The following is a 26,335-nucleotide window of genomic DNA, read 5'->3' on the forward strand; positions in this document are numbered from 1 at the left end:
ATAAATGTATTTATTTATTTATATATTTATTCTGTTCCTATACTTTTGTAAAGCTGCTTTGAGACCATGTGGAGTTGTTTAAAGTGCTATAGGAATAAATAGAATCGAACAATGTGGCTTCTGAATAGATGTTAATCCCGTAGTTCCATCTGAGATCTGAATACGAGTCTGTTCTTACATCTCTAACGTGTACACGTTAATGTGAATAATCTAATAATAAGCATTGTAAAAAGCTACTATAGTGAGTCAGGAAGCTCAACTTTACCCTGAACTCCACTTCACCCTGTTTTCTTTCCTTTGATTGTTACAATAAAACGACAGAGTCATATAATTTTTTTAGAAATGACACTAATATAACTAGGTTGGTTTGATGAGGCTTTAACACTTACAGGCCAAACAGCCCAGAGGGGACATGTACTGTAAATATTTTAGACACGGTGTATAGACGAGCTGTACAAATGAAGTCCACTTAAGATACACGCTCGTGAACACACACACACACCGACAAGAAAGATACACACGTCTGAAAAACATGAAAGTAAAAGCATACGTGCAAGTGCTGCTTAAAAACATAAACACAGGAAACACACAGATATAAATTTGCATGTGCTCTCTTTCGATCCCCCTCTCTCTCCCTCTCTCTCTCTCTTGCACACACACACACACACACACACAAATACACACACGGACACATGCACAAAAGCACACTTACAGGTCTGCAGTAGTGTCCGGTATTAGCCGAGGTGTCTGGGTGAGGCAGCAGAGAATCAGAGAGTCACATCATTAGATCTCTTCATCCTCTCCTCACACATGGTGTGAACTCTGCTGTACTACACATGCTACTGCCTGCAAGATCGCACACTAGAGCTCACACATGCTGAGCGCAGACACACACGCACACACAGTAATACACACACGCGCAAACTGCACAGAGACTGAAAGAGCCTCTGCAAACAGAAAGAGAGAGCGAGAGAGAGAGAGAGAGAGACGAGGAAGAGAGAGAGAGAGAGACGAGGAAGAGAGATAGAGAGACGGAGGAAAAAAGAGGGAGACCTAGACAGAGATGGAGGAAGAGAGAGAGAGAGAGAGAGAGAGAGAGAGAGAGAGAGAGAGAGAGAGAGGAAGGGAGTGGGGATTATGGGGAAGAGAGATAGAAAAAGAAAGAATAGAAATAGTGGAAAGCATGTGAGTGTGTGCTTGTGTGTGAGTGTGTGAACATGTGTGCGCACGCACATGAGTAAGTGTGTGTGCACACGCATGTGTGTGTGTATGTGTGTGCACGTGCGTGTGTGTGTGTGTGTGCGTGTGTGTTTGTGTGTATGTGTGTGCACGTGCGTATGTGTGTGTGCACATGTGTGTGTGAGTGAGTGTGTGCATGTGTGTGCGCGTGTGTTTGTGTGTGTATGTGTGTGCACATGCGTGTGTGTGAGTGAGTGTATGCATGTGTGTGCGCGTGTGTTTGGGTGTATGTGTGTGAGTGAGTATATGCATGAGTGTGCGCGTGTGTCTGTGCGTGTGTGTATACATGTGTGTAGTTTCACCAGGCTAATATAAAAAGTCCAAGAAGGTGCACATTCAACACATTTACAAACAGCCATGCATACAGGCATGCACATACACACATGCATTCTCACACATACACACACGCTCACACACAAACAGCCATGCATACAGGCATGCACATTCACACATGCATTCTCACACATACACACACGCTCACACACACAAACATACACAGGACAGCACATGAGTCAGAGTTTTGTTTAGTGTCTAAATTATGCAGCCTTAATTATAGAGCTCTAACCACACACACTCACTCCCTCACACACCTATCTCGCTACCATCGTGAAGACACGCACACACACACACACACACAGAGCTCTGAGCTACACTCCCAACACTACTCCCATTATGGTACAAAAGTAGCTTATAATCATACATTCACACACACACACACATCTCGCTACCCACACAGACAGACATACAGACACAGTTATACAGACACACAAACAAACAAACAAACACAGACCCCCACAGGCACACACACAGAAACAGGCACACAATCACACATGTACAGTTTTAACTTTATACCCTTGTGAAGAGACACACAAACACACACACACATCTCACTACCCTTGTAAAGACATACATACACACACATACACAGACCGACATTAAAAACAGACCCCCGCAGGCACACACAGACAAAAAGACACACAATCACACACCTACACCTTTAACTTGCTACCCTTGTGAAGACGCCCACACAGACACACACAGAGCTCTGAGTTCGACTCACAACACTTCCCTTATTACCCTACAAAAGTTGTTTATAATCACACACACACACCCAAACTTTTATCTTGCAACATTTGTGAAGACACACAGACACAAACACAGACACACACACATACAATTCTCCCTGTGCTAAACACCAATTAACACACGCTCTCCACCGCAGCTTGATTTCTCACTCGGTTCTCAGTGTGTATTCGCAGGCAGAACCGTGAGAAGACTTTCAGCTCTCGCATGTTCACATGCAGTTCAAGAGCCAGAGAGAAAACGACAGCTTCGTATATATATTGTGCACTTTATTACTGCTGCTTACACACTGACACACTTCTCGCAACTAATAACCTTCTACACACTCAGCCTTGGATTAAGTTGGAGGAAGATAAGTGAGCCGAGTACTAGCCACACTCTCGAGCAGGCACACGTTCACCGATATGTCTTAAAGTGACAGAATTTCCTCACACATTAAAAAAAAAGATGCCAGGAGACATTTCTCAAATCTGTAGACGTTAGGCGTTAAAAACACTCCCGGCAAAATGGTACCAAAGTCGTAAACACGCTCCACAAAATCAAAAACACCAATCTTGTCGTCTAAACTTCCCAAACGTGGCATCTTTCTGTCTAGGGCTGTCAGTGTTGTTGTACATATCAACACAAAAGGATGGCAGGGGAATGTGCTGGATGATTTGCAGAGGTGTCAATACAGCTATGAAGGAAAACAAACCCAAACAGAATCGGACCAAAAAACTTTAATGCGGTTCACAATCAAAAGCCCTATTCGGACGGGATTAGTTTTACGTGGGGACGTGGAGTAATGCAATTTTACCTCAGGACGTCTGTAATATTAATTGGCCAATTCGCACAGGACAAGACATCTCAGTAAAACTAGCAGAAGTGGGAGGGGTAACTCGCTTTACGCACCACAGTAACCTCCTTGTCGTCATGTGCGTATGACGTTGCTTCCTGTTATCACGTGCGCAAACAGACAAATATGGTGCCTCAGTGCTTGCAAAACGCGCCAAAAACTACTTTTAAACAGGAAATGACGGAATTTTACCGTACATATTTACAGCGGTTCTATTCGGACGGGATTAGTATTACCTGAGGTAAATTTTCCGGACCTTTTTACAGAAGGTAAAAGTCGCCGTAATCTTTACTGACATTGTCCGTAATGATTACCGAGATGGCACATTCGGACGGGACTAAAATCACAGAGAAGCTCTGGTAATAATTACTTTACCCCCACGTCCCCACGTCAAACTAATCCCATCCGAATAGGGCTTAAGAGAAAACATTGACTACTAGACCATTTATTTTCAGGGGTCAAACCACTTTTATATATCATACGTATATAAAAACCACACTATATATATACCCTTATTCAGTTATATGTACATATTACTACACCTTCTGTATAACCTCATACCCTTATTTATTACACTGCCACTTGTAAATAAGCTATCTATGCACTTCTGGTTAGATGCTAACTGCATTTCATTGGCTCTGTACATGTACCTTTACACAATGACAGTAAAGTTGAATCTAATCTAATCTAATCTAAACTAGACATCTAGAGAAGCCCCAACACGGCCATACCACAAGTGTTGGGCCCTTGAGCGAGGCCCTTAATCCTTTCTGCTCCAGGGGTAAATTATTATGGCTGACTCTCAATTGCCAAAGTTAAGGTTATGCAAAGAGTAATCATTTCACTGAGCAAATTACATTTACTTTATTTGTTAGATGCTGTTATCCAGAGAAACTTATATTGTCTTTTATTGTTATGTACAACTGAACAATTCAAGGTTAAGGGCCTTGTTCAAGGGCCCTTTTGATCTGTAGTCCAACACCTTAACCACTGCATTACCACTTCCTCCTTTATTTAGTAAGTTCCATCTAAACCACAGACATATTCGCTGACATGTTTATTTACTTTCAAAAACGAGCGTCAAGTGCAAATCTAAGTCTATTCCCAACAGATAAAAGAAGCATCGATTGTATAAATCTATATGATAGGAACGTCTGATATACTGCTGTGAATATTTCATAGTGAGGAAAGAGCTCATGGTTTCATTATTCCACTGAGAAATGCTTCAGGTCCTTTGAGTCAAGACGCTGATTTGTGAAGTGTGCAGCAGGAATTTAGTGGGGGGAAAAAAACTCCAGTAGAAAAAAAGTCTAATGAGTGTTTGGTATAGAGAGAGAGAGAGAGAGAGAGAGAGAGAGAGAGAGAGAGAGAGGTTAGGAAAGTAACATAAGAAGTGAAAAACAACATATTTCAAATAACATAATAGATAAGGGTGAGCGAGACGTGAAATGGAGAGAGAGAATGATAGCGTGAGACACCTCACTCACCGCAAGACGAATAGAAAACACAAAGAAAAGGTAAAGGAGGATGAAATGGAAAACTTACTGGACCTTCAGTTCTCATAGCTGCACTAATGCAGCCAGAAAAAGAAGCTGAAGCCCCAATGAAAGGCCGTGAGAGAGCCCAAGATGCTCTAAAAATAATACCCAGAATTCCAATAGCTTCCATTAAAAAATAATACCCAGAATTCCAATAGAAATTCAAATTCTATTTCCAAAGCCACGGGACGTCAAACATCCAGATACATCACACGTATTTAGACTGTGAAAGCCAGAAATCCTCTGCAGCAGCTGATGATGGCGAATGATGGTGGCTGTGTAACTGTAAGGAAAGTGTTAGAGGAAGGTAAGAAAGCCAAGCGTACGGTTTTACACGCTGTATATTTGCCTGATTCTTCTCTCTGAGCACTGAGGTACGTTTAAGCTGTGTGTGAAGTCAAAGTGGAATCCGAGCAGAAAGCAAAGCTACGGTACGGAAACTGCAACAGCTTTCGGATCGCAAAAGTTTAACTTCATTATAGGAAGCATCTGTGGATCGTGAATGCTAACGTCGCCAACTCAACCCCCTTGTTACTTTAGTGTGTGCTTCCTGCTTGCAAACTCTTCTGGTGAACCAATTTCTTTCTTTCTTGACTCCTTTGTGAACCTCCGGGATTTCAATCCGGTCCGAATCGAATCTGATTCAATCACACGTCTGGAAAGATTCCGCTTCATTTTAGCTTCTAGAAAATGACCAGTAGAAACAATAACAGCAGGTAAAATACAGTAGATATTCTATCTGTATCACCAAAAATTCCATTCTAATCTGCGAAGAAATAAGAGATATTATATACAGTAGATCCTTCTGGAAACACTCGATTTTCTCCAGCTGAAACCTGAACTAAGTTAGTAGCTGAATTTAAAACACAGAACAATAAATGATAGAAAAAAGATCAAGTTTAACGTTTGACACTTTTAACGAGTCCGCTGTCGTAATCGACTGCTCAGACGTTATCGATCGATATAAACGAACGAATTATTCTACCTCGAGTCTGATATGAAATGAGTTTGCTTTCAGTGGGAGACGTGTGTTTTTCCCGATGTTTCCCGATACACTGAATTTTAATAGTTGAAAATAACATCTTCACATTTTTCACCCTTATGAACAATCACTCGTGGCGTCTGAGAGCGGAAATGGGTTTGATATCACCATTTACTTTGAAGACAGAAACATTTGTCTGGATGAAAATAACCGCTTTTGTTTTTTTTCTTTGGAACTTTTCTATGAATATATTGCTCCTATAGACTAGATAAAAAAAACAGAAACACGTGAAATACTACAGATTCCTAAAACCCCGAGCGTCTACTTTCATATGCGCTTCGTATTAACCATCACTGTGGAGAACGTGCCAGAAAGCCGACGCTGACGTTCCGCAGATTTAAGGTCGTGTTATTGAGTTCACGGTATAGGTTTAGCCTACGTATGTTATGATCACGTGACCCGGCAATCAAGGACCACTTGTGCAGCCATAAGCTCTCAGACAAGCTCTGATCCTCGAGATGAAAACAATCGGTTTGGATTCAAATGAGGTTTAAGTTGTACGCATGCAAATCCGTCGTAATCACTACAGATGTCCTTCATCGACGTTCCTCGTGGTATGACAGACGTTCATGTTTCCACTTATATCTGAAGAACATCAGATATATCTTTCTTCTAGGAAGTAGTTTTTACAGACATACTTAGTGACAGACATATCACATATAAGTGTCTATTTTTTCCAGTGTTTGCGTCATTTCTCAGTGTCTCCCTAAGATGTGGTATTTTGCAAAGATGACAGCATCAAGAATCTGAAGACTGTAGTGTTTCGATTTGAATCACAATGCCTCACTACATATTGCATGGAACATTAAATAGTTAGGTGTTTTACACGCTCGGACGCATCAGATCTGAGCTCGAAGGCGCATATCATCCTGGAAGATGAAGAGATTTGGGCTTCTAATAGAAACCTCTCGCAATGTGAGAGTGGCACACGAATATAAATACAAGGATCTCGGCTTTCTTCTTAATTATCAGCTCGTCTCCGTCTTTGGCTGAGCGCCGTATCTCTGGCCGAGAGTCTAACACATGCTACACGCTACAGGAGGCCAATTAACGTTTCATAAAAGACAACGGCAGGAGAATTTATAAGTCTGCTTCGTAATTAAACGGAATATGTTGCTGTAAGCTATTGTAAAAGGAAACCGTTTAAAAGGAGAAGATTTCAGAGCTCCAAACAGAATAGAAAGCGGCACTCTGACATGAAATCGTAATGAGTTTAAGTGTAAAGGGGGAAGAAGAAAGAAAAAAAAAGGAGGTGTGATTTATCTGATCCAACTGCAGCATGAGGGGATGAGCATTTAGTCGGTTTCTGCGCGGTCTGTGGGATCCAAACATAACAATACTTCTGAGAAAATGAACACAAATAGTGTCAAATGTCTCATAACAGATAAGCGCATAGACACTGCTCGAGGAAATTAATTAATGTTGTAGATAGAGTAGAGGTCAAACCCCTGAAAAAAAAAAAAAGTGTAGGCAATATGATTAAAACAATAGGAACAGGAATAAGTCATGTGCATGCGATGATACAACAACAATCACTTTAATTAGGCACATGTAGCACACCATGTACACACACTACACACACACACATCTTCTAATTCATATGTCACATTCGCAAGCCTTTTATCTAACGTCTTATCTGCTGATTTACCATCTGAGGGTTTCTGCAGAGGCAGAAAAGCGAACACATCCTTCACTACAAAGTTTTGTCTATTAGAAAAAAAAAAATCAAAAAGAAATCTTATTTAATTGTAAACAATTTAATTATTTAATTGTAAACAACCGTCCCCGAAACCGTCTCAGTGATCCTTTCAACTTCTTGCATGATTCAAATTAAACTCCTGACACGACCTTTAGACCTGGTCAGTCTTTCATTTTTAATTCACACCCACACAAACACACCTACACACACGGTCAACTTGTCAGCATGTTAATCTGATGAACACACACTCTTACCCACACAGGAATCCTGAAAGACCCATCCACGTGTATTACATCCACACGCACCGGTTAGTGTACATGCTCTTTTAATCCACATTCACGCAAGCTACAACATCAACATCAACACAGCGCCTGTTTGCTTCTGATCAGGAAATAAAGGCGTGTGGAGGAGTTACGGAGCCTGCACAGGAATTCCCTGCTTGTCCTGGCATGTCATAAACTTGACAAGCTCCTCACCGCCTCCTCTAGTCCTTCTGACCTCCACCCTTCTGCTGTGTGTTTTCTTACCTCATCCCGTACTCTCCTCCTGCAGACGCAGCAATACAGAGAACAGGTCATAGTCTCTCTCTCTCTCTTTCTCTGTCTCGCTTTTTCACTCTCGCTCTTGCTCTCTCTCTTGCTTGCTCCCTCCCTCCCTCCCTCTCTCTCTGGGGACACGGTCATAGCTTTAAACGTGCTGCTAAAGAGTCTATACTAAGAAGCTCTTCAAGGTGAACATTTGGAAGGTACTCACAGGGTGTCTGGATGTATCCTTAAAATTTTAGTACTACTACAAATCTATTTAATGATCAAATGTGCAGTGAGATATCAAATCTAGAAAGAAAAAGCAGAAGGGAGGAGGAGGTGTTAGGAAACGACGAAGTCACATCGAATGAGAGACCATAACATCAACACCTTCTCAAAGACACCTTACCATAAAAGACGGAAGAAAAAGAAGACGACAAAGAAGAAGAAGACTTTTTTTTTATCCATGGATGAATGAATTGCACCAGATTAAGAATTCACATTTAAGAATGAATGGCTTTAATATAAAAAAAAAAAACATATATATGCATATTTTCCGGGGGCACGGTGGCTTAGTGGTTAGCACGTTCGCCTCACACCTCCAGGGTTGGGGGTTCGATTCCCGCCTCCACCTTGTGTGTGTGGAGTTTGCATGTTCTCCCCGTGCCTCGGGGGTTTCCTCCGGGTACTCCGGTTTCCTCCCCCGGTCCAAATACATGCATGGTAGGTTGATTGGCATCTCTGGAAAATTGTCCGTAGTGTGTGAGTGCGTGAGTGAATGAGAGTGTGTGTGCCCTGCTATGGGTTGGCACTCTGTCCAGGGTGTATCCTGCCTTGATGCCCGATGACGCCTGAGATAGGCACAGGCTCCCCGTGACCCGAGGTAGTTCGGATAAGCGGGAGAAGATGAATGAATGAATGAATATATATTCACAACCGTTTAAAACCCTACAGAATCCCTGGAAATCACGAGAGAGCATATTTCCGAGTCAATAGTGCATTTCAGATCAAACTCTGTGGGCTTTGCATTAGTCCCGGCTCTCGGAGCGACCTTTTTGTAAAAATCCTCTTTCGTCCAGAATATCCTTTCACATTCAGAGGGCTCAGAGTCCATGCCTCCAGCCGGTCAGAGTCCAAGTCGGCTGTTCAGCGAGATTCCCAAAAGTACTGCATTAAGAACCCTTCAGAGCCCGAGCTGGCCTGTGTGTCATAGCAGAAGCAGATTGAAAACACACACACACAGAACAGTGTGCCAATAAGCTACACACTTTGCACCACTGTGTGTCTGTGTACTCGAGTGCAGCGGTTTCCCCACATCAGCGTCGCATAACCTCCTGTGGGTCAAAGGTCAGCATGTGTGAGCGTTTATTAGTCGTTATCTTTTTCCTCAGCCTACAGCCGTTTCCCTGTTCTTAGTCCTCACATGATCTGTGTGGCACCAGCTGTCTCTCAAACACACACACACACACACACACAACCCAGTGACACATAGAAGCAGGTTCATGTTGATCAAATGATTATTTACTTCCTGTCTCAGCTGCTCAAACACACACACACACACACACACACGATAAAGGAAAACTGAGTCACACAGCTTCTCATGTGAATAAAAAGAGAACAGAAAGATTGCTTTGTCATTCTTGGCCATTTATGTCGGAACATGAGCAGGTATGAGCAAGCAACAGTTTCTAATTTTTAAGAGAAAAAAGATCCAAACTAGGTTTCAAAAGCACAGAAAAAAAGACAGATAAATAAATTCCTGCATGTCCTCCATGCCATTAGTGATTAGTGAGCATGCATGTACAAGAGATGTCAGATAAAGAAGTTGTCACATACAGTATACTGTACATTACAGAACAGTGAAATTCTTCCTTCACATATCCCAACTTTGGAGGTTGGGGGTCAGAGGACAGGGTCAGTCATGATACAGCACCACTGGAGCAGAGAGAGTTAAGGGCCTTGCTCAAGGGCCCAACAGTGGCAGCTTGGCAGTGCTGGGGCTTCAACCCCGATCCTCCAATTAACAACCCAGAGCCTTAACCGCTTGTGCGACCGCTTCCTTAAATGTTTCACATATCCCAGCTTATTATCAAGCTCGGGTCAGAGCGCAGGGTCAGTCATGGCATGGTACCCCTGGAGCAGGTGGGGGTAAAGGTAATAAATAGCCCTTTTATTAATATAGTTGATAGAAATTCAATTAAAACCAAGGAACCAATCATGAGCAATAATAACATCAGCATCATTAAGCAAAACCAAAGTTTTTTTTTGCTTGATTTCACACTGAATATTTTCAAATTTTATTATATCTATTTTATTTCAACATTCCCACTTAGTATGGCTTTACTGGCTTTTAGACTGAGAGGTTAAGGGTGAAACAACCACAGTCCACTGAGATGATTCACATTTTATTATTTGCAAATTTATTCTCTAGTTATTTGCAGGTCATTTGGGTCGAATGGGTTTAATCCAAACCTCAATAAAATTAAAACAAAGACAGCCTTTAAATTATGCAAACTAGGACTCTAATAAATGACTAAAGCACTTTAAAGCTCTTTGGCTACAAAAGAGTTTAAGAACCGCTGGCATGAAGTATAAAACCGTCACCGTTGTTAATTCGGTATCTCTCTAATATGACCGATAATTTAAGCAACGTTAGAAATATTCTGTTGTGAAAAACAAAAAGGTAAAATGATAAAGGTCATCGATGCTCATGGATCCAAGACCCAACTAGGAGAAATGTCTGGAAATAAGCAGCATGTGTGTGCTAGAGTCCTGCTGCAGTCCTGACACCTGTTCGGTCAAATTTAAGGCTGAATAAATCAGCAGCTGGGCCGTCAGACAGAGCCATCAGTCACCCTGCTGTACGCTCTCCTTACTGCCGTTTATATAGCTGTCATTAATTTGCTACATCAGATTTATGAATGTATGGAGCCAGACTTCCAGTAGATTAATCCTGACAAGCCCACCAAAGCCTTTTCACAGGCAATGAAGCAACCACCAGCATGGTCACCAGGGAAGAGCAGCGTTATAGCGGGAACACGTAGAAGAAAAGAAAGAAATAAAGAGTTCTGCTTTTGCAAATGAGGAACAAAGCCCACTGATAAACATTAACGGGTTCTATAACATTTATAAATAGTGCATCAGGGCAAAGAGAGAGAGAGAGAGAGAGAGAGAGAGAGAGAGAGACTTTGACTTTTGATGATCGTTTATTTAAACCCATTATTTGTTCATTCTAGTACCATTTTTGCACATGCAAAGGCAAAATTGTTTTTATAAACAAATAGATAGATAGATAGATAGATAGACAGATAGATAGATAGATAGATAGATAGATAGATAGATAGATAGATAGATAGATAGATAGATTTTCACCTATACCTTTCCTAGTTTTTCTTTACATAGTTACTGTCTCCTAGAACCTCTACAAATAATGGTGTACAACCCGGTCAAAAGCCATTTCCTGGTCCATAAAAATAAGATCAGCCTTTAGCACCAATAGCCTAGTGATGTCAAAATATCTCGGATCAAATGTACATTGTTGTGAATTGTTCTGCCAGGCACACAGTACGTCTGGTCAAAGTTAATGACTTGCTCCATTACCTTCCCCAGTATTGTTGCTAATGCTTTTGAGAGCATCTTATAGTCTGTGCATAGTTGTGACACAGGGTGCCAGTTTCTCTGATCTGTTTTATCAACTTTCTTTGGTAAGAGGATGAGGACCGCCCTATGGCTACAGTACATAGCGGCAGACTACCATCTTTCCTTCAGTATTTCCACCAATTCCTGCCCCAACACTGACAAGAAGGCTTTATAGAACTCCACTGACCGCCTATCAATTCCAGGTGACCACCCATTCTCCATACTGTTGAGCGCAGCCTCTAGCTCCTCAAGGGTCAGTTCCTTGTTAAGTTCACTAGCCGACCCCTCAGTTAGCCTAGGAAGAGCTTGGAAGTAGATTTCCTCGACCTCTTGCACATCTGTGAGTTCACTTTTGTACAGCTTTGAATAAAAGCTGACTGTCTGCTTGCGAATTCCAGTAGGATCAGTTACAAACTCCCCTGACTTTGTCCACAAGGCATGTATAAACCTTTTCTGTCCATTCTTTTTTCAAGACCATAAAAGAACTTGGATGGAGCATTCATCTCTGTTACACTTTTAAAGCGTGAGCGTACCAGTGCCCCCTGTACCGTTGTGCCCAGCAACTCATCAATGTGGCCTCGTTTCCTGTGGACTCTACCAAACCCTGGAGTTCCACCACTTCCATCTCTAGAGCTCTAAGAGATCTGGTAATGTTCTTGGTCACATTGTGAGCGTATTGTTGACAAAATACTTTAATTTGTACTTTTGCTACATCCCACCACTGTTGCAAAGAGGTAAATGGTGGCTTCAGAAGCCTAAAAGTATCCCAAAAAAAACCATAAAACACTAAAATTAGCATCAACTAAAAGTGCTGCATTAAAATGCCAGTACGCACTGTGTGGCTTTACATTACATTTCTTAATTGTGCACTGTACCATAAAATGATCTGAAATACCCACAGGATAAATAAAACATGACCTAAAAATATTTTTCAATCACAGGAGGGTCAGCTACAACGAACTTAGCCGCAAGGGGAGCAGCCACAGAGGGCTCACCCTCCCCAGATACACTGTTGTCTGTCAGCTCAGTTTGCTCTAATTTTCCTGGGCATGCACGGAGCAAGTGCAGGTTTTTCCACAATTAAAGCATTTCATGCCAGCATCTGTTGTGACAAAAAACAACATAGTCAAAGCCATGTAACTGAAATTTCATAACCAACTCGAGCTCAGCAACACCATACTTCATTATCATGAAAACTTGTCTTCTAAATGACACTATATTGGCACTATTCTGGTGTTTGCTTCCCATCTGTATTTTCTTAATAGGAGAAACCAGTTTTCCAATGCGAGAGAGCTCTTTTTCAATTGTCTCATTTTTCAGGAAGGGAGGAACGTTTGACAGTATGATTTTTTTTTGCTGGAGTACTGAAAGAAAGCACTGGTATAAGTGAATTGTTTACCACTAATTTATTTTGCACCATTATGCATACTTTTTCCACTGAGTTCAAAATCATGACAATCACCCTGTTCATACTTGAATGTATGTTGTTGAACCCCACTGCCTTGCCAATCGCCAAAACACACTCCTCTACACTAGCATTACAAACAAATCCTCATGCTGTGCTGGCGTGTAAGTGACTCATAAACGCTATCTTCTGAATTCGCCATGCTTTCGGCAAAAAAGTGCCAATTGCAGGCTCGCAACTTGCCAAAAAAGCACTCGCGCACGCATGCGTACACACACAATCACACACACATGTCCCTAAATTAAACAATCTAAAAACACAAGAACAACAAAAAAAAAGAAAGCCAAACAAACGTTAAAAAAACAGCAACATTTTTTAAATCGCTCGCAAACCCACTCACGATTCTACAAACTTTTGAAGCCCTTTATTTACAAGACATGTTTTATGACTTAGCTGAACAATAAAACAGACCCAAGACTTAGTTTAGGGCACACACACACACAATAAATAAATAAATAAATAAATAAAATACAGATATAAAAATAAAGTTATGTGACAATTTGCAAAAACCATTAATGTCTACTATACATAAACATAAACACTGGTTCACGCCCCAAATGTTATTGAAAGTCTCTAGGTCTTTAACCAGATGGTAATATGTACAGTAGAGATGAGCCGGATACTCGGCTGAAACGAGTATCCGGTACGGATAAAGCACTTCTGCCGAGTACAAGTATTATACGAGTAATACGAGTCAATATCTGTGCTCGGATTGAATGAAAATCATCATTGGGTATCTGATTGTGTCAGCGTTCTGTGATAGGCTAGTCACACCGCCCCTCCTCTACAGTGATAGGCTAGTCACAGCGCCCCTCCCCTACACACATACAGATGTATTGTGTTGCTGTGTCTCGCTCTGCTCACTCACAGTCACACACAGAACAGCTCTCTGTCTCTCCCTCAGTCACTCGGGTTCGCGGTCTTTTCCATTAACGTTTAGGGTTTCTTCAACTTTTTACTTCGGGTTGTAACATTAATAATACGTACTTACTAACCAGTAGAGTTCTGGTAAACGTGGGTTCGTTCAGACGTGGTGCTTGCTTGGTAGAATGCGACTCGCATTGCGACTCTGCCTGTCGGAGATTTTTGTTCTTTTTTTAAACCTTCAGCTGTCTCTAACCAGTAACCAGACACTAAGCGTCTGACACGTTTTTGCTGTATTTCATAAAAACATAAAGGTAGTAAGCTAGTGTTATAAATATTACAAATTAATTATTACCGGTTAAATCCCCGCCCATTTCAAGACAAGCCCCACCTACTTCTGTGTTAGGCCCCACCCACTCCGAGTACGGATACAGATACAGATAATTCATATGGTTAACAGATACGGATACAGATACAGATAATGCTGTACTCGCTCATCCCTAGTAATATGTATAGTCCACCTTTATCCTTGACTTTATTAAGGGTTTTAAGATTGCCATTGCATCAGCTGACCCAATAGTGTTAATTTTACCTCTACATGAAAGCCATATTGACTTTCTTGCCTGTCCAAATAAAAAATAAAGCAATACGTGGATCTGCTTCCTATTTTTATTGTATTTAGGTCCATAAATAAAAGACATGGGTGAAAACACCTCTCCTAAAGCCCTACACCACTCTTGTAATTGGGACAGCAAAGCCACAAGTCTCCCACAATGAAAGAATAAATGAAACACTGCTTCATTCAGCCCACAAAATGGGCACCCCTCCTCTACCTGGGGATCAAGGTGCGCTCTGTGTCTGTTTGTGGCTATTAAACCATGCACAGTTCTCCATTGAAGGTCGCCAGACCTTTTTTCAATGGGAGGTTTGTATAGGGTCCCCTGAAACCTATGGAGGAAGAGCCTGACCCAAAAGCTCCTGCCATTTGGATTCCTTAATTCCCTCTAAATAGCGAATATGTGAAACTTTAACACGTTACATACGGTACCTTTTTCCCTGTTCGACTAAGAAAGTCCAGTTCAGGAGTCTTGAAGTTAAGCTGCAAACCCTCCTTTTCTTCAAAGGCACCTACAGCAGGTGCTTTTCTTTCATTCATTCATTCATTTTCTACCACTTATCTGAACTCTCGGGTCACGGGGAGCCTGTGCCTATCTCAGGCGTCATTGGGCATCAAGGCAGGATTCACCCTGGACGGAGTGCCAACCCATTGCAGGGCACACACACACACTCTCATTCACTCACGCAATCACACACTACGGGCAATTTTCCAGAGATGCCAATCAACCTACGATGCATGTCTTTGGACCGGGGGAGGAAACCGGAGTACCTGGAGGAAACCCCCAGAGGCACGGGGAGAACATGCAAACTCCACACACACACAAGGCGGAGGTGGGAATCGAACCCCCAACCCTGGAGGTGTGAGGCGAACGTGTGACCACTAAGCCACCGTGCCCCGGTGCTTTTCTTAAGTCTGGAAAAAACATATCATCATGGGATGTTTCCAAGATGTGTGGAATCTAATGTAACAGTCTCTCATCAGGTGAACTGAACTAAACCCAAGCTGTAAGCCAGTGCTTCAGCAGATATCAATCCATATGGTGTTAATAGGAGTCTAATTTTTGTAACGAAAAATTTTCTAGAAATTTAAAGAAAATTTAAAGAAAATTTTCTTTAGAGCATTTCTTACTGGTGGTGATTTCACAGCCACGTTGTGCAAGGGTTCTTCCTTGCTCCACCAGTCTCGCAAATCCCTGATGTTTCTTGTGATTTTAAAATTCTCCAGGCTTTCAACATTGAATGATAAAAAGAAGACAGTCCAGAGAGGTCCATATTTTGAATATTGATGAGAAAAGATGTCGGTCTAGCCCCATCCCTCCTGCTCTCTTTAAGAGAGCACAGACTACACCAGACCGACTGACATCCGCACCATAAAGAAGCCTATTTGCTGTCTGGTAGCCTAAAAGCCATTATTTCCCACCAGAGAATAATATTTTTGTTTCTTACGTTTACATTTACATTCATATCATTTGGCAGATGCCCTTATCCAGAACGACGTACAAAAGTCTATCATCGGGTACATTAACTCTTGTTCACTAGGTTACATACAGTACTTAAGATACCATGAGTCTAAACACTATTCAAAGTATTTCACAAACAGGAAAGCAAGTGCTAGTTGAAGTGTTTCATGAATAAGCATGAATAAGTAGGTCTTCAACCGTCGTTGGTAGGCGAGAACTTAGGCAGGTTGAAAACAAGCCATGAAGCTGCATTTTGGATCATTTGCAGAGGTCAATAGTGATAAGTTAATGATCAGTAAATGAAGTGGGGACAATAGCTGTATGTGCAACTCTGTTTTTTATGTTGTTTGATAAGTAAAATCTGTCTAAACGTGCTGCTGAAATTCTCCCATCATTCACCTTCACCCAAGTATATTGTTTCACTAGGGGATTATGTTCCCTCCATATATCTGTGAAATTAAAAGTCTCAATAACATGGATAGGGGGCACGGTGGCTTAGTGGTTAGCACGTTCGTCTCACACCTCCAGGGTTGGTGGTTCGATTCCCGCCTCCGCCTTGTGTGTGGAGTTTGCATGTTCTCCCCGTGCCTCGGGGGTTTCCTCCGGGTACTCCGGTTTCCTCCCCCGGTCCAAAGATATGCATGGTAGGTTGATTGGCATCTCTGGAAAATTGTCCGTAGTGTGTGATTGCGTGAGTGAATGAGAGTGTGTGTGCCCTGCGATGGGTTGGCACTCCATCCAGGGTGTACCCTGCCTTGATGCCCGATGACGCCTGAGATAGGCACAGGCTCCCCGTGACCCGAGGTAGTTCGGATAAGGGGTAGAAAATGAATGAATGAATAACATGGATAAAAGGGTTCTTCTACATTCCTGTCAAGTGAAGAGTTAAGTGTAGAGTTCCAGTCATCAGCTAAAATGATTAAATCACTGCTCTTGCTGTTGTCCTAGAAACACTTTTAATTGGTTGAAAATACTTATTCTTATATCAGAACCCCTATTAGGTGTGTAAATATTCACAAAAACAAAGAAAAGACTGCCAACAGTCTTCCTAGTTCAATTTCTTTTTTGTACAGAAAAAAAAAAGAAGTCACCGATATTTTTTAACTTGATAAATTCTATGACTGTATCAGCATTCTTCTTATCCCTCACCCCATGAACATTTAGGGATCCCAGCCATAAGGTGTCCATAGGGAGGAGAAAGATTAGAAAGAGAACAGGCAGAAAGAGATACATGTTAGTCATAGTGATTAGTTATATTTTCCCCTCTGAGGTTTCGATTTTCCAGTTTTAATCCTTTTTCGAATATCGGTCACTTGTCTGGAGTCTGGAAAAAAAATCACTCACTTCAGTACTTTTACCTTTAGTTTCATTAAGAAATGTGTTCATTTAAGTCACACTATACAGATCTTCACTGACCAACTTTGACATATCTGACCCTTCGGACCACCAATCATCATCTTTCATGCTGTCTTCAGTACACTGAGACAATCTATCCAGATCATCTGCTTCACTTTGCTCTCCTCCTTGTACATCAGTTTGAGTCACGTTCTCGTTTTCATCTACATTCTCAACTGTATCGCCTACATGCATAAAAGCAGCAGTTCTGCATCCAGCCTTCTCACTGCTCTCAGCATCAGCACCAGCATCGCTTTTACTCACCTCACTGTGCCCGTAGACCTCCTCTAAATGCCTCTTGCTTTGCCTCTTTACTGCTTGTTTTTTTTGTGTTGCTGTATTGTCCACTGTATCGCTAGTCTCAATATGATGAGAAGATCTGCTTCCAGTTGCATTAATAGGCAAATGATGCTTATTGTCCTCTTGATTATAAGGGCAAGAGAAGCGTTTATGGCCTATATCGCTGCATACAAAGCATTTGAAGTTATCAGTGGTTGCATACAGCATATACTGTATGAACCTTCACCGTGACTCACATGGAACAAGATCTCTAAACTGTGGTCCTAACGTGTTTAAGAGCAGCGTTTTTACAACCTAACTGGATACTCCAAACAGAACTTGTGATTTTGCTGTAACGCTTTAGTTCTCTTAATAATAGCGTCACACAAAAGGCGGCACGTTGGAAATTGTGACCTGAGCTGCTAAAGAAGTCACGGGCAACAAGCAATTCACAATTCACTTTCAGACAGCTGAATGACTAACTGTTCTGTTTTCACAAACACAGCGACTGCCTTGTTCATTTGTGATGCTGAGAGAATATTGTCAAAACCGACTTTTTCTCCCAGCACCCTGAGTACATCCTCCATGCTCACGCCAGACTCAGGCACACACAATGTCAGATACTTACACCATACAGACACGTGTTATTAAAAAATAAGAAAAAGAAAGAAAGAAAGAAAGAAAGAAAGAAAGAAAGAAAGAAAGAAAGAAAGAAAGAAAGAAAGAAAGAATCAATTAATGAAAGAACATAAGAAAGAAAGAAAGAAAGAAAGAAAGAAAGAAAGAAAGAAAGAAGAAAAAGAAAGAAAGAAAGATAGAAAGAAAGAAAAAGAAAGAAAGAAAGAAAGGAAGAAAAAAGAAAGAAGAAAAAGAAAGAAAGAAAGAAAGAAAGAAAGAAAGAAAGAAAGAAAGAAAGAAAGAAAGAAAAAGAAAGAAAGATAGAAAGAAAGAAAAATAAAGAAAGAAAGAAAGAAAGAAAGAAAGAAAGACAAGAAAAAGAAAGAAAGAAAGAAAGAAAGAAAGAAAGAAAGAAAGAAAGAAAGAAAGAAAGAAAGAAAAGAAAGAAGGAACAAAAGAATGAAAGAAAGAAGAAAAAGAAAGAAAGAAAGAAAGAAAGAAAGAAAGAAAGAAAGAAAAAGAAAGAAAGAAAGAACAAAAGAATGAAAGAAAGAAGAAAAAGAAAGAAAGAAAGAAAGAAAGAAAGAAAGAAAGAAAGAAAGAAAGAAAGAAAGAAAAGAAAGAAGGAACAAAAGAATGAAAGAAAGAAGAAAAAGAAAGAAAGAAAGAAAGAAAGAAAGAAAGAAAGAAAGAAAGAAAGAAAGAAAGAAAGAAAGAAAGAAAGAAGAAAAAGAAAGAACAAAAGAATGAAAGAAAGAAGAAAAAGAAAGAAAGAAAGAAAGAAGAAAGAAGAAAAAGAAAGAAAGAAAGAAAGAAAGAAAGAAAGAAAGAAAGAAAGAAAGAACAAAAGAATGAAAGAAAGAAGAAAAAGAAAGAAAGAAAGAAAGAAAGAAAGAAAGAAAGAAAGAAAGAAAGAAAGAAAAAGAAAGAAAGAAAGAAAGAAAGAAAAGAAAGAAGGAACAAAAGAAAGAAAGAAAGAAAGAAGAAAAAGAAAGAAAGAAAGAAAGAAAGAAAGAAAGAAAGAAAGAAAGAAGAAAAAGAAAGAAAGAAAGAAAGAACAAAAGAATGAAAGAAAGAAGAAAAAGAAAGAAAGAAAGAAAGAAGAAAGAAGAAAAAGAAAGAAAGAAAGAAAGAAAGAAAGAATATCTTTCCTCGTCTGTTTTTAAGTATTATTCTAGAGCTAACCTGATGGATTCTTTACTGTCACTCCACTGAGTTACAACAAAGTAAAGTGTCTGTCATTATAATGTAAAAAGACAAGGACAAAAATGAAATAAAAAAGATAATATATACTGAACTATGAGAAACAGAAGAGTGTTAGTTGACGAGCTTATACACGTTTAATAATACATGTATGTAACATTAAATAAAGAATGTGGAATAATCAGCCGAATATATATACTGTATATATATATAATACGAAATAAACAAGCCAAGGTTAATGCACTTAGGCACCTCGTTATTCCACATGTTAAAGAAAGTGTAGATGTAAATAACACAAAAAAATACAATTGAAATGCTAATTACATTCATTCATTCATTCATCTTCTACCGCTTATCTGAACTACCTCGGGTCACGGGAGAATGTGCTAACCACTAAGCCACCGTGCCCCCATGCTAATTACAATAGATAGAAATTAGAATGTAATTGAACTACAGTAAAAACTGAGGCAAAGCGAGGCCTGGAGGTGGAGGTGCAGTGCTGGAGGGTAAAACCATGATGCAGCGTGATGCAATCAATCTGAGTTTAAAATAAAAGTTTCCCTGCCATTTTCCAGACTCGTAACCATTACGACTGTGTTCCTCTGCTATCATAATAATGGTGAAGCTTTTCAATGGCTTGAGTCATGCCATGCCAAGCCAAGAGTAATGTCCTGTCCAAAATGTCAGCCTCAGGGTTGCCAGATTGTACCGACAGTTTACAGGCCAATTAATGTTTAAAAAACAAACAAAAAAAATGATTCAGCAGAAACAGTCCATCTTTGCCAACTGAATCTATAAAAAACGATCGATTAAAACGATTAATCGATGATGTATCAGCCCAGGGCCTTGACCTTCCAGACGAAAATGATGGCAATCTGAACACAGGACAGGGTTAAGATACACCAGAACCCACCCACTTTCACCGTCACAGCTCCCACCACAGGAAGAGTTCACTGAAGGAGATCGGAATCAGTCAAGCGTTCGGATTCACCTGTGATCTGCTAATACGTTTAGCCGCTAATCCGTCTGAGCCGGTGATAGCGTAACAATCAGCGATATGAAAAAGGAGTGCAGACGGAGTCGCGTAATTCCACTCCCAAATGTAACCTCCATTAGTAGATTGAGCTGGGTGAATCCCATTTTTAAGAATTTGGTATAAAAAAAAAGTGTGTGTGAAATGAGCAATGTACATTAACATGACTAGTGTGTGTGCTGGTGTGTATTAACGAAAGTGATTACTCAGCACTTGGCAACTGTTGAGTACCAAGCTGAAACCTGCTTGTGTCTCTTCTGAGTACCAGTCTATATGTGTGTGTGTGTGTGTGTGTGTGTGTGTGTGTGTGTGTGTGTGTGTGGTTGTTTGTGCATGAACTTGCTCTCATTTGCCTCAGGTCTAAATTGCATCTCCTTGTGGTCGCTTTGTGAACGTCAGCACTTTTTTTTGTGTTTTTTTTTTTTTTTTTTTAATTAGACCGAGTGTTTAGATTTACATGGCTGTGTTTAATTGGCATTGCTGTTTTGTTCTCTGAAGAACGAAGGCCTCCTCAAGCACTCCATTTATTTATTTCACAGCCAACTATCCAGCCTAATAGCCTAGCGTTTGGCGATACGCTAGATAAATATGTACGTTTGTGTTAATACACCGCCTCGTGCGAGGAAGATTGAGCAGCTGGAGAATTCTGCCCTGAAGTACAGCATATAGCTTTGGACAATTTCAAGCAGCAAGAATACATTTACGTTTATTGAAATAAAAAGGAAGAAAGAAAGAAAGAAAGAAAGAAAGAAAGAAAGAAAGATTGAGAATACATCGCATGAATATACACAGATTACAAAAGGAAGGATAAAAAGCTATAAGGCATAAAAAGGCTTTAACCTTATGCTTCGTATCCACGTCATGCTACACATATATTACATTATGTCTGTTCCCCAGGGCAGAAAGACCACTCCACCCTGACTCTTTCCCTCATAAACTTCAGCATCAAGCCTCGGTACTTTTAACACTTCAGACAGGCTTTGCATTTAAAAAAAAAAAAAAGTAAAGCAGTCGATTAAACTGCGTTTTGTTCAGTGCCCTCTGCAGCCATCCGCCCATGTCTGGGTGTAAAATTGAGCGCCAGCTTTATTTTATTGGAGCGCCACATTTGTCTAACAACTCGCAGCCGACCAAGCTAATTCTCTCTCTGGAGGTCTGCCACATGCTGATATGTTGGCACTATAAAATCATACAGCAGGGTTCCAAATAGCTTTTAATATTCTACACCATGGGGAAAAAAAAGCATGGACTGTCCTTACAGCCACCCTGTTAACAAACTAATTCACCACTTTTCACCTGAATGGCTTCAAAGGAGACTATTTTAACGAGAGGGGTTTTCACTGTACTACAAGAATGCGTTTCGGGAGCCCTTCGAATATCTCATGGAGCACGAAACGAGAATACGGATGCAATTAAAAAAAAAAAAAAAAACACGCAGCCATTCACAGAGAACTCGAGTTGCTCTTTCTCTGCTCGCTTCTACCACCGAACTGTTATTAGGACAGCTAGGACATCAGATAAAGCTGAACAGGAAAGGAAGAGGAATCGGAAAGCTTCCAAAGATTTGATAATCGCAAACATAAATCACTGGCTCACACCTAGAAGAGCAAGAAGAGAGGAAAGGCATATGGTTCTGACTGCCAGAATACAGGAATGCTTATGGAGGTGATTCCATTCAAATATTTCTCATGTTTAAACAGATTTTTTGGAAAGATGACAAACGAAAAAGAAAGAGAGAGAGAGAGAGAGAGAGAGAGAGAGAGAGAGAGACAAAGAGAGAGACAGAGAGAGAGAGAGAGAGAGAGAGACAGAGAGAGAGAGAGACAGAGAGAGAGACAGAGAGAGAGAGATAGAGAGAATTGTTGTCATAAGCTGTGTCTCAAATCGAAAACTCTCCCCTTATGTTCAAACACATTCACTACTGTAGAAAATCCAGAAGGTTTTTACACACACCAGAACTTTCTGGAGACTGAGACATGACACGAGACACGACACGAGAAGGCAAATGGACTGAGTTAAAATTATCCTTAGTGTGAGACGTCAGGAGAGTGAAAGAATTGAACACAACGAGAAAGAAAGAAAGGGAAACAAGAAAGAAAGAAAGAAAGAAAGAAAGAAAGAAAGAAAGAAAGAAAGAAAGAAAGGGAAACAAGAAAGAAAGAAAGAAAGAAAGAAAGAAAGAAAGAAAGAAAGAAAGAAAGAAAGAAAGAGAAATGAGAAAGAAAGAAAGAAAGAAAGAAAGAAAGAAAGAAAGAAAGAAAGGGAAACAAGAAAGAAAGAAAGAAAGAAAGAAAGAAAGAAAGAAAGAAAGAAAGAAAGAAAGAAAGAGAAACAGGAAAGAAAGACAGAAAGAAAGAAAAGAAAGAAAGAAAGAAAGAAAGAAAGAAAGGGAAACGAAAAAGAAAGAAAGAAAGAAAGAAAGAAAGAAACAGAAAGAAAGAGAAAGAAAGAAAAACAAGAAAGAAAGAAAGAAAGAAAGAAAGAAAGAAAGAAAGAAAGAAAGAAACAGAAAGAAACAGAAAGAAACAGAAAGAAAGAAAAACAAGAAAGAAAGAAAGAAAGAAAGAAAGAAAGAAAGAAAGAAAGAAAGAAAGAAAGGGAAACGAAAAAGAAAGAAAGAAAGAAAGAAAGAAAGAAAGAAAGAAAGAAAGAAAGAAAGAAAGAAAGAAAGAAAGAAAGAAAGAAAGAAAGAAAGAAAGAAACAGAAAGAAAGAGAAAGAAAGAAAAACAAGAAAGAAAGAAAGAAAGAAAGAAAGAAAGAAAGAAAGAAAGAAAGAAAGAAAGGGAAACGAGAAAGAAAGGGAAACAAGAAAGAAAGAAAGAAAGAAAGAAAGAAAGATGGATATAAAGTAAACTGATAATATTTACTGTGAATAAACTGGTTGTAGTAAGGGGTCTTGTGTTACGTCTTGTCATTCGAGCCCTTGTGTTAGTTTTTTCTACAAAAACAAGAACTTATTAGAACGAGCGCATAAAAATAAACCTGTAATTCGATTTACGGCTAAAACGACCGTCGGTGTTGCTGCTGGGGGACGCGGTATAAATATCATCAATCCCTCGAGACGTGTGTAGCATCTTATATGTGCTTCATTAGCTTAGCGATTGAGCCAGAAGCTTGAGAATAAGAGAGAGAAATGCTTGGGAGGTTTGTGTATTGTTTAAATCATCAGAGATTTGACTTAAACCGTGCTGAGTTGCTCAATATATTACTTAGAATTTCTTCTAGTTGTAGATAAATCTTAGATATTGTATGACACACTGCTATCTGCAGAAATGGACGAGAGAACGAGAGAGAGAGAGAGAGAGAGAGAGAGAGAGAGAGAGAGAGAGAGAGAGAGAGAGAGAAATACACAGTGTGTGTGTATCAAACCTGGGGTAGTGGGCGTGGCCTAAGGTTTGAAGGTTAAATTGTATGCTGATTCAGATCGTAACTTTTGTTAGCTTTATTTATTTATTTATTTGTTTGTTTGTTTGTTTATTTGTTTATTATTATATTTTTTTATACTATTTTTTTTCTATATACATTTTTTAAAGATGCTAATCCTGAGCCAATCAGTATGTGATGAATAAGGCTGAACGAGAAAGCTATGTGTCCCTGGTATAAAATGGAGAGGCTGAGGTTTTTCTGCTATACTGCTGATGGGAAAATAGTGCAGTGGGCAGCACTGACATTAACCATGTTATCTGTCAGTCCTAATGACCGTCTTACAGACATGACCTGAAATATAGGTGTAGAGAAGGAACAGAAAGCACTGGAGAAATGTAGAAATGCCTCAAAGGCAGAGAAGGACTCATTCAATCTGTCTCCATACAGACACACACAGATACACACATACACAAACACACACAGATACACACACACACAAACACACACAGACACACACAGATACACACATACACAAACACACACAGACACACACAGATACACACATACACAAACACACACAGATACACACACACACAAACACACACAGACACACACAGATACACACATACACAAACACACACAGACATACACAGATACACACATACACACACAGACACACACAGATACACACATACACAAACACACACAGACAAACACAGATACACACATACACAAACACACACAGACACACAGATACACACATACACAAACACACACAGACACACACAGATACACACATACACAAACACACACAGACACACACAGATACACACATACACAAACACACACAGATACACACACACACACAAACACACACAGACACACACAGATACACACATACACAAACACACACAGACACACACAGATACACACATACACAAACACACACAGATACACACACACACAAACACACACAGACACACACAGATACACACATACACAAACACACACAGATACACACATACACAAACACACACAGATACACATACACACAAACACACACAGACACACACAGATACACACATATACAAACACACACAGACACACACAGATACACACATACACAAACACACACAGATACACACACACACAAACACACACAGACACACACAGATACACACATACACAAACACACACAGACACACACAGATACACACATATACAAACACACACAGACACACACAGATACACACATATACAAACACACACAGACACACACAGATACACACACACACAAACACACACAGACACACACAGATACACACACACAAACACACACAGACACACACAGATACACACATACACAAACACACACAGACACACACAGATACACACATACACAAACACACACAGACACACACAGATACACACATACACAAACACACACAGATACACACACACAAACACACACAGATACTCACACATACACAAACAAACACAGATACACACACACACAAACACACACAGACACACACAGATACACACATACACAAACACACACAGACACACACAGATACACACATATACAAACACACACAGACACACACATACACAAACACACACAGACACACACAGATACACACATACACAAACACACACAGACACACACAGATACACAAACACACACACAAACACACACAGACACACACAGATACACACATACACAAACACACACAGACACACACAGATACACACATACACAAACACACACAGACACACACAGATACACACATACACAAACACACACAGACACACACAGATACACACATATACAAACACACACAGACACACACATACACAAACACACACAGACACACACAGATACACACATACACAAACACACACAGACACACACAGATACACATATACACAAACACACACAGACACACACAGATACACACATACACAAACACACACAGACACACACAGATACACACATACACAAACACACACAGATACACACATACACAAACACACACAGACACACACAGATACACACATACACAAACACACACAGACACACACAGATACACACATACACAAACACACACAGACACACACAGATACACACATACACAAACACACACAGACACACACAGATACACACATACACAAACACACACAGACACACACAGATACACACATACACAAACACACACAGACACACACAGATACACACATACACAAACACACACACAGACACACACAGACACACATACACACACAGATACACACAAACACACACAGATACACACATACACAAACACACATACACAAACACACACACAGACACACAGATACACACATACACAAACACACACACAGACACACACACAAACACAGATACACATACACAAACACACACATAGACACA

General features: G+C 40.2%; 1 protein-coding gene across 3 annotated transcripts in view; it reads right to left on the minus strand.

The window, feature by feature from the left end:
* Positions 1 to 26,335, minus strand: part of inpp4b (inositol polyphosphate-4-phosphatase type II B) — a 195,604-nt gene that overhangs the window by 156,717 nt on the left and 12,552 nt on the right. Inside the window, exon 1 of one of the 3 annotated variants that reach the window (XM_060873093.1) lies at positions 7,964 to 8,029. The exons of the other annotated variants lie outside the window; for them this stretch is intronic. Within the exon in view, the coding sequence (XP_060729076.1) occupies positions 7,964 to 8,014 (51 nt within the window). The 5' untranslated portion in view covers positions 8,015 to 8,029. Of the gene's footprint in view, positions 1 to 7,963; positions 8,030 to 26,335 lie in introns of those variants that run through there. 3 annotated transcript variants of the gene reach the window in all.

The sequence above is a fragment of the Tachysurus vachellii genome, chromosome 6, assembly GCF_030014155.1.
Source record: "Tachysurus vachellii isolate PV-2020 chromosome 6, HZAU_Pvac_v1, whole genome shotgun sequence".
NCBI classification, from domain to species: Eukaryota; Metazoa; Chordata; class Actinopteri; order Siluriformes; family Bagridae; genus Tachysurus; species Tachysurus vachellii.